At 44.0% G+C, this 9,988-nt stretch overlaps 1 protein-coding gene across 1 annotated transcript in view; it reads right to left on the bottom strand.

Moving 5' to 3' along the window:
• Positions 1-19: 19 nt before the first annotated feature.
• PCNX2 (pecanex 2) overlaps positions 20-9,988 on the bottom strand; it is a gene marked incomplete at its 3' end in the record, with an annotated part of 160,028 nt that continues 150,059 nt past the window's right edge. Inside the window, exons 31-34 of the mRNA XM_082480798.1 lie at positions 9,500-9,774; positions 7,247-7,431; positions 2,257-2,705; positions 20-196 (exon numbers count right to left, since the gene is read on the bottom strand). Coding sequence (XP_082336924.1) covers positions 20-196; positions 2,257-2,705; positions 7,247-7,431; positions 9,500-9,774 — 1,086 coding nt within the window. The remainder of the gene's footprint in view (positions 197-2,256; positions 2,706-7,246; positions 7,432-9,499; positions 9,775-9,988) is intronic.

Genomic DNA, 9,988 nt, shown 5'->3' with positions numbered 1-9,988 from the left:
CTTGCGCTGGGAATACTCCTTACTGCTCCTCAGACAGGCTTTGCTGAGAAGCAGTGTCTTCCAGGGCCATGTCTTCTTGGCTGGCCCTTCTGCACTCCAGGTTCCGACTCATGAACATGGCATGGGCTGGACCTGCCTCTCGCCTCCGTCTGGGTTCTGTAGCATCATCGGTTGCTTCACAGGTCTCGGTGAGTTGCTGGAAAGACAGAAAGAGTCAGCTAGTTTAGGAAATTTCTAAGTAGCACTTAAGCTATTTTTTGAAGTGACAGCTGAAAAAAGTTAAAAACTGATTTAGGAATGTCATTCTGTGAAACTGCATGGGATTCTTAACATGCATTATTCACAAGGGACTTCTGAAGAGGTACTTGTCACACTTTGTGTAACGCATACATTTGGAAAGAAAAGCAGATCAGGAGCTAGAGGTTTAGTACCACAGATGTACATGTATAGAGAGCTGTAGAATAATTTGGATTGAAAAGGACTTCTGGAGGTCATCCAGTCCAAACGGCTGCTCCAAGCAGGGCTGGCTTCTAAGAAGTTAAATGGGGTTGCTACGGGGCTTGCTTTACACACCAAATTTTAAATCCAACTTAAAAAAGAAACCTTTTCATCAAAACTAGAATGCAATTATCAGTCTGAAAGTGTTATGCGCAGTGTCACCCCATTGTAAGGAGTCCATTAGTATAAAGCTTTCCAGAACTGTGCTGTGTTAACGTTTAAATAAAACACTTCCTCCTTACCACTTTCAAATAGGCACCTGGACTCTGAGCAGTTACTTTGGCCAGGACTCCTTCCATTTAAATTTAACCATGTAGTCTTTGTGTATCATCTAGGCTGGCAATGGTTGGCAGAGAGAATGAATGAATGTCCCAGGGGACAGCTTCCTGACAGCTGTGAGGATGAAGTGTATTGTCCTCTCCACTGAATACAGAGCCCACACCTACAATCTACTGAGACATCATGCCCAAATTTTAGATGGCTTCAAGTTAGACGAGGTGAATCCTACTATTAGTACTCAGTATTGCAGACTGGCCGAGTCTTGCAAATTCGGCTGTAAACCCTCCAGAGTGGGATTATGCCTTATCATCATCTCATATGTTCAGCTGTACATGTAGAAATATTATTAATGCTCATTAGAGTAATAAAGCGGAATGAGTAACGTGCAGTCAACTTCCATTGAAGTTTATGGCAAAACTCCAGGGAACTGTACCACACATGGTATTTTGGGGGTTGAGAGCAAAATACACAGAGGCTAAGGAGCTTTTTTACTTGGGGTTTGGAGGATTCTTTGAAAATTGGGGAAGTTATACACAGTTCAGAATGACAGTAGCAGGAAAGCGTTTTGGACTTTCATAGCTGCAATTTTGCCCTTGCCAATTTGGTTTCCATTTTGATAGGCCAAATGTGAAAGTCAGTCTTAATTACGTTGTCACTCAACCTCTAGTTGCAGTCACCCTTCATCTCTAATCTGTCTTCTCATGTTACTGCTCTGTAGTGCTGAGGTGAAAGTTTCAAAATTCAGGAAAGCAACTGATGGCCACCGAAGTTAAATAAATATACTTAAGTAGACAATAAAAAAGTAGCACTAGGATGCATTGAATTTTCCAGGGAAGATGGGAATAGAACTGGGACCCAACTGGGAAGAGGGCTGGAAGTTCTCTGTGTACTGTTTTGCTGTTAGAAAATGCTGAATCACAGGGCATGCCGGTTTCCTTTGGGAAATGTGTCCTACAGACTTCCTTTAACCAACCCTTTCAGCAACAAGGTTTTCAGGTCCTGGATTGGATTTCTGGTCAGAGAAAGGGACAGAACAAGTGCACTGTTCAGTGGAAACCATTCCTCTTTGTACAAGTAATTAAATCTGGTGTAAGCAAGCAAGGAAGGAGCTATTTAGTCTGCTTATGATGGTACTCATTGCCTGGGCTGCAGAAAAGGAGACCTAAGTCTGTGGTCTGAGTAAAAGGAAGAGGGACTTTGGCTCAGTTTGCAATCTCAGGTGCATGCGTAACAGCCAACTAGTTAATTACTTACAAATACATCACTTTCATATACACACTAATATTAAACAGTCTCATTTTCATTGTGATGCAGCAAAATCCAAAATGAATACCAAAATCCTGGCATTGTTTTGGAAGAGACTATTTTCTGACCAGTGAGAAGGAAGAAACCAAATGGTGGTGAGGACAGTTGAAGAACCTGAGAGGAGAGCAGTGCAGTAGTTCACGCTCAATATTGCAATTTTGGCTTCAGCCTTACCCTAGTTGCTTGACTTGCTGCTCTAGCAGATGGGCCCATGGCAATATTCATACTGCTGGAAGACTGTGTGTCACTGGTGTTACCTCCGTCTGCAGCCGAGAGCCCAGAAATCACCAAAGCACTTGAAAAACTTCTCTTGCCGAAGAGCAGGCTGAGAGTTGAGCTGGTGGAAGAGGCCAGACTGGACCTAAGCATTGCTGCAGCGCGGTCCTGCACAGTCAGCTGGCCAGCAACTGGAACAGCAGGGGACTGGGAAAACACAGACGTTGCCGAGTTGTGGAACGACAGCTGACTACTAGAAAGCCTTTGGGCAATTTCGTGGGCAGATGTAGATGTTTGGATGAAAGGCTGGCGGCTTTCTGCAATTGGTCCAGAGTGACTTGAAGCAGGGGGCCTTTGGTTTAAAGCACCGTGTGCCTGGATGGACTGACTCCTGGGTTTTCTCCTACCTTTAAAAGAAAGATATTTAAGTAAGATATTTAAGTAAGTGGCATCCTGACGAACTCCATGCTATTGACAGTGTCCCATGTGTACATATTACTATTGGCATATTACTACTGGTTTCATCAGCGTAAGATTCCCAAGAATAACAGAAATAACAAATTGCTAAACCCATGAACTTTTCTGTGCTTTCCGCTACAGGGGTTCTGGATTTTGGTCAGCATAGCTCCAGTGGTTCTGCACGGAGTCAAAAGCGAGGAAAATGAGAAGATGCCCCAAGGAAAGTACTCTAATCACAAGGTCACACCTATTCTGCCACATACGTTTTAATCTGCCCAGTAAATGATTAAGCATAGTGTTGCTGTACTTCCACTCCCTTTTGACAGCCACAGTAAAGTAGGGGATGTTGAATATCCATCTTAAATGGCTTGGTATAAATTAAATGCAAAAATAAAACCAAAAAACTGTGAGTTAAAACAATGTCACATTAAAAAGAATTATTCCTGCATATGGGGAAAGAGAATTTGAGAATTCAGCCAAGTGGAAGGCTACAGCATTCAAGCCACAAGACTTAAATTCTATCTGAGTTCCAAGAGCGATATTTACAGTATATCACAGACTGAAAATATGTGAGCACCTCTAGTTAGCGTAGTCTACTGGAATGAGAGCCACATAAGGCTCTTGCCTCATTCTGTGAAGTGTCTCGATGCAGCCGCTGTTGGGTGCGGAGAGTAGAGTAGGTGCGCTATTCTGACATGCCTAGACGACTTCTAGCTTCCTGTACATATAGCCCCCATTTTTAACATTCATATTGACGCCTTGGGACACTGAAACAAATAATTTCTGTATTTCTTATGCTCGCATATTTAAATAGGCATAGAATGAAAAAGAAATCAACTTCTTGGTCAGTGAACCCACCAGATACCTGCTTGTACCCAGGCACTCTGCAAACGGCATGCAGTGGGCTGGCATGTGCCACAAGCCCCAAAAGAGATTCCAGTTCCTGCAGACAGGCCGTAACGCAGGCTTACGCAGCACATACCCACTCGCAAAAGTGCCTGCTTGGCTTTCTTGCTTTCCAGGAAACTCCAAACTGTAACACAAGCTGGCATCTTGGTTTCCTAGCTATAGCCGTGGGGTAGAGGGTTGATGCCAGAAAATCTTGTTGAGAGCTATCAACGCAGAAGCAAGTTTCGCTGGCAGGCATTTCCAGGTTGTCGGTAATTTTTTTTTTGCTTTGTTTTTTCCCAGTACCCGAACGATGGAGGGGAGGGAAGCACTGAAACCCCTCCAGATACTGAAATTTTGCAGACATAAAGGAATATAAATCTCGCACTGTCTTTTAGAAACATGACTGTTTTCTGAATTCATGAGAGTTCCAATGAGGCAGAATTTCATATCCAAACTATTGACATTATATAGCTGAAACACCCTGTTTTATGTCCACAGAGCTGCTTTCCAGAGGCTGGTATCTTTAGCCCTGTTTTTCAGATGCTGGGGCAAAGAGAATTTAGGTAACTTGGCACAGAGTCGGATAACAGAGCTGGGCCACAACCTAACCGGAGCTCTTTAGCTGGACTAAAACCTTGTTGGTTTGGCAAGCACTGGACACTTGCACACCCCACTTACTAGGTATCTTTAGTTCTACTTTTATACTCCAAACAATAAAAAAATTTTCCTAAGATGGGACGCAAAGCAGCATTCTCTGTAATAAAAGCCCCAAGATCGCTGCTTGAGAGCAATGGGACAGATGCAGGTGGCTCCTGTGTGCCACATTGCCAGTGTCCTCTGCACTTGAGACGCGCTCGATGGGGAGGGCACACGCTGTGATGGGGGTCAGGTCTGGCTGCCACACATCTGGCCTCCACGGGGATTCGGGTTCTTCAGTCTCCAGGGTTTTGTTTAAGTGCTTTGGTTTCTACATCTGATGGTTATTTTGATACGTTACCCTTTTTAAATAAAAAGAAGGGACTGGAATTAAGAACAGAGGGGCTGCGGTGTGTTAGTTTGTGCCGGGGCTAATCTGGCCAAACATCTGTTTGTGATTTAAACTGCCAAGCTGACCCCTGTCCAAAAGTATTCTACATTCATCCCAAATGCAGCGGTTAGAGCATTGGACAGGAGACCACCCGCGTCTACGCATAAATAACTCTGTCCCTGAAAACACTTAGGAAACAAAGGCTGTTCTATAAACTGCATCATGAAATAAGGACACTTTGGGGGAGAACCCCACACGTTTCCAATGCTCCCGATTTTGGTTGCACTTTTATATAGGGCTTTCATTGCATTTTGCAGACTCAGTGGCACCAGGCTGCAAAATGAAATATGAAAACATTAAATGCACTTGATTCATAGATTGTGAGTCTAGAAGGGATTGCTGTGATCATCTGGTCTGCTGTGCTAAATAGCACGGGCCATAGAACTGCCTGGAATCAATTCCTGTATGGTATTACTAATTACTACGGTTATTTTTAAGAAATGCATCCAATATCTCCAGTCATGGAGAATCCATCTTAACCCTTAGTCACTTGTTTCACTGTTTATTTATTCTCACTGTTGAAAATGTGCACTTGATTTCAAATGGGAATTTGTTTAGCTTTGTTATATCTATGTCTGCTCAAATCAACCCTCTTTGGTCACCTTTTGTTGCCCAGGTAAGTACTTACAGACTGTGATCAAAGCATCTTTTACAATACAGATCGTTTGAAAGCTCGTAATCTTTCACTACAGGATGTATTTCCCACATCTTTGCTCATTTTTTGGCTCCTCTTTGAACTCCTGCCAAATTAAAAATGTCCTTCTTAAATTAGGGCACTAGGACCGTGTAGACCGACAGTGTCCCGAACCAAAGTCAGACTGACAGACACGCATTACCCACATCACCCTATTCATTCTGCTTCCTTAACAACAGGCACCAGTGCAAGTTCTTTTCCAGTCCTCTGGTATCCCCTCAGTGTCCTGAAACATACGGAAGATCAAACAGAGCTTGCTTTTTAACCAGCTCTCTTAAAAACCTTCTTAAATGAGAGTCATTTGGATTTGCTCAATTAAGCATATAGCTTTGATAGCCACTCTTTAATGCTCTTTGTAGCTGTTAGGATGGAAGGAACGACTTCATGATCAGATCACAGAAGCAGACTATCTGCATTATTCCCAATACAGACCAGACATTTCTTTTCTCATTTCTACATTATTGACAGCTCTGCTTTTCTATATAGTGACGGATCGAGACGGCCGTTAGGATTTCTTTTGCTTTTAATACTTTTTCAAAACGAACAGCCACAAACCCACTTTCATCTTTTTGTCTCTAATGATGGTAGCCAGAAGCTCCTCCTTGTTTCATTCTCTTTCTCTTATCAATGGTCTCTCAGGACTGAGCACTGATTTGCATTTGCTGTTTTCCACTCCGTTGCGTTTGCTGTGCGTTTCTTCATTTTACCTCAAAGCCAGGTTGCTTTTCTTAACTAAGTGTGACCTTCTCTCTTGACTGTGGTTTTCTGGGCACCGATACGTTCTTTTAAACAACTCACAATTAACTTTCCTTCTTGTATGGCATGCTCAGGATCATTATTTTACAATTAAGTTTGCCATTCTGATTACTGCAGTGTCAAGTTCTGAGTATGCACATGGGGATTCTTCTAACGCTAGACTCAATTAAAAGCAGCAGTTATTTTATTCTTACAACATGATTTATATTCAGGGCAAGATTTTCTCCAGTCCGGTCCATTTTCTTTAATGATAGGTCAAAATGATCTAACAGGAAACAAACAAGCTTCATACCCCTCTACTTCTCTGCTTTAATTTATACCAGAATACCGCAACTTGTTGAAAGGATGAATTAATTGGCTTTACATTACAAGTCCTGATCCCACAGTTATAGGTCTCACAGTGACCCACTGCCAAACTTGACAAATATTTCCACTGTGAAGGCCAGTAGTTCTGCCTACTGAATGTCTGAAGTACTTTTGAATCCATAATTTAGTATGAGAAGGGCTAGGCTATTGGTTGACACAATGATTGGCAAGATTTAATTTTCTCCTGGTAACTGCTGTATAGACATAAGAAGTTATTTCCTATTTTGTTTGTTCTCCACATGCGCTGATGAACAGCCAAAGCAATTCCTCAAACAAATCATCATGGTCCTTCCAAGATAATTAGGATTTTTGCATAGTTTCAGTTCTGCTGTTTCCAGCCAGCAGTAAGCACAGGTTCGCCGTGGTACGGGCTCCCTGCATCGCACATGTAGACTCCCTCCCATCTGCATTTCTCATTCTGGCATTGTTAGTGGCACCTCCTAATCCAAAAGTTACACATAAAGGAGTTTGACAGTGGAACCTTTGGTGAATCACATTTGTCTTACACCCTTCCAGTAAATAGCTGGAACAATATCAGGAAGCCATCTCCCACGTTTGTTTGGTCATCAGGAAAGACAAAGCTCTCTCTTTCTAAAATTAGTTTTCCACTGCATATAAGCACGCCCCAAAAGCATCTGCCTACGCGGCCCCTTAGGAGAAGACTACAGAAAAAGCCAAGGAAATTATGCAAATACCTGCACGCTGGTGGACCTCTTGAGATGAAGCTGGCAACTGAGGGGTTCCATCTCTGGTGGGCTGCAAGCTACTGCACTGGCTTGAATTGCCCGTGGAATTGCTGCTAGACGAAGACCCCCCGCCACTATCTGCCTCTTCAACGTTACCTCTCTCGTGGTGAGCTGCGTGGCAGTCCTTCCGCATTCTGTTCGCAGGAACACATGCATGGTCAGCCATTTATTATGCACGAAAATTTCTGCCACCAGTGTTGGGTGCCCTCAAAACGTGTAAATGTAGCCCCTCATACCGCTGCAGGTCTTTTGACATTTTATGAGATGACAAAGGTGATGATGTCATAAGCTTACTTGGAACAAAATTGTATATGACATAAACCAGATCTTTCCTTGTCTGTGTTAAGCGGCTTTGGAGCCCTGCAAGACCTGAGGACTCTATCTAATGTTGCAGCGGTCTCTAAACATCAACTTTTGCATGAGGTAACCAAGTAGGGAAGAAGGGGAATAGGCTGGAGGGAGCTTAGTAGGAATGAGCTGCATGGGGGAAACCAGCATGTTAAGCCACTAGATTTAATCTTGGTGTTTTAGCATAGGTCTGAGCATGCAAGCTGGCTCCCATTGTCTCTCCATGGTCCCCTGCCTCTCCTCAGCCACAGTGGCAATAGGGTGCGTGGCAGGAATGAGACGAGAGTTACTGCGGCATAAAAAGTGCATGTAGGAATGAGAGATGGACGGTGTCAGATAGTGATCCTGCATACCTATGGGAAGTCAGGCCATTTTGGTGGACAGTGAGTACATTTTTAGATGTGTTTTGGTCAAGAACAATGACTTGGGGGTGACCATTAATACTGCCAAAGCTTTGGAGCATAACCAACCATAACTGGATAAGGAATTGGCTGCATGGCTGCACTCAGAGAGTTGCGGTCAACGGCTCAATGTCCAAGTGGCAACCATTGACAAGTGGCGTTCCTCAGGGGTCAGTACTGGGACCGGTACTATTTAACATCTCTGTTGGTGACATGGATGGTGGGATTCAGTGCACCCTCAGCAAGTTTGCCGACAACACCAAGCTGTGTGGCACTGGAGGGAAGGGATGCCATCCAGAGGGACCTGGACAGGCTTGAAAAGTGGGCCTGTGCGAACCTCATGAAATTCAACAAGGCCAAGTGCAAGGTCCTATGTCTGGGTCAGGGCAATCCCAAGCACAAATACAGGCTGGGCAGAGAATGGATTGAGAGCAGCCCTGAGGAGAAGGGCTTGGGGGTGTTGGTTGATGAGAAGCTCAACATGAGCCGGCAATGTGTGCTCACAGCCCAGAAGGCCAGCCGCATCCTGGGCTGCATCAAAAGAAGCGCGGGCAGCAGGTCAAAGGAGGTGATTCTGCCCCTCTGCTCTGCTCTCATGAGACCCCACCTGGAGTACTGTGTCAAAACATAAGAAGGACATGGACCTGTTGGAGCGAGTCCAGAAGAGGGCCATGAAGATGATCAGAGGGCTGGAGCACCTCTCCTATGAAGACAGGCTGAGAGAGTTGGGGTTGTTCAGCCTGGAGAAGAGAAGGCTCCGGGGAGACCTTATAGCAGTCTTCCAGTACCTGAAGGGGGCCCACAGGAAAGATGGGGAAGGACTCTTTTTCAGGAAATGTAGTGATAGGATGAGGGGTAATGGTTTTAAACTGAAAGAAGGTAGATTTAGATTAGATATCCGGAAGAAATTCTGGTGAGGCACTGGAACAGGTGGCCCAGAGAAGCTGTGGAGGCCCCATCCCTGAAAGTGTTCAAGGCCAGGCTGGATGGGGCTTTGAGCAACCTGGTCTAGTGGGAGATGTCCCTGCCCATGGCGGGGGGGTGGGACTAGATGATCTATAAGGCCCTTTCCAACTCTAACCATTCTATGATTATATGATAAACCACCAACACATTTACTTATGTTCTGACACACGACCGAGTTAGAGAAAAGATACCCTTATTTACAAGGCATAAACAGTAAAATTCCCTGGAATAAGGGAAATGTCTGTAGTGCTAAGTGATTTGGTGATGAATCTTGTTGAACATGTAGAAAGCTTTGCTTAAAAGCCATGAATGAGTTAATTAATTTCCTTTCTGCTAAATCTGTAGGGCTATTGTGTTATATTCCAAGTTATTTGCAATTATTTTTTTACTCATAGATAACAGTACAAAATTACTGTCTTTTAACAGAAAATACAGTGAAACTAAGACTGCAGGGTCGCTATCTGCATAGCCAAAATGTAACACCTACCTTAACCATTTGGATCTGAACCACTTTTTAATGTTGTCCAAACTGACAGGTCCCCCCCAAATGTTCCTCAGTTGGCTGTGTGTCCCAAGGTACGAGGTGGTTAAAGGGGAAACATACATTGGATATCCCAGTGGCTGATCACATGAAGAATTAATTAAGTTCCGCAAGACCTGTTTATTGTTCTGGATGCTTCCTCTCTCCGGGTTACGATTGCGTAAGAAAATCAGTTCCTGCTGCTGCCCAGCCCAAAGCCCTCTGACGCACTCCTTGTTGACCTACAGGTAGGTTAAAAACATGTGGATCGCGTGAAAGCGTTTGCTACTTAAGATGCAGAACTACGTGATTTAGGTAGAATGGCAGTAGCTGTGTATGCAAACAGCTCGTGTCTTTGCACCGACAGGTTTGACGAACTTTTGCAGCTACTCCCCAGTAAAGCCTGGAATGTTATTTCAGATACAGAAACATATGGGTCCAAAATAGAAGTCAACT

This window comes from Vanellus vanellus (genome assembly GCF_965231255.1).
Source record: "Vanellus vanellus genome assembly, chromosome: 3".
In the NCBI taxonomy this organism is placed as follows: domain Eukaryota; kingdom Metazoa; phylum Chordata; class Aves; order Charadriiformes; family Charadriidae; genus Vanellus; species Vanellus vanellus.
The sequence above is the reverse complement of the archived record's forward strand: the minus strand, read 5'-3'. Positions and strand labels throughout refer to the sequence as shown.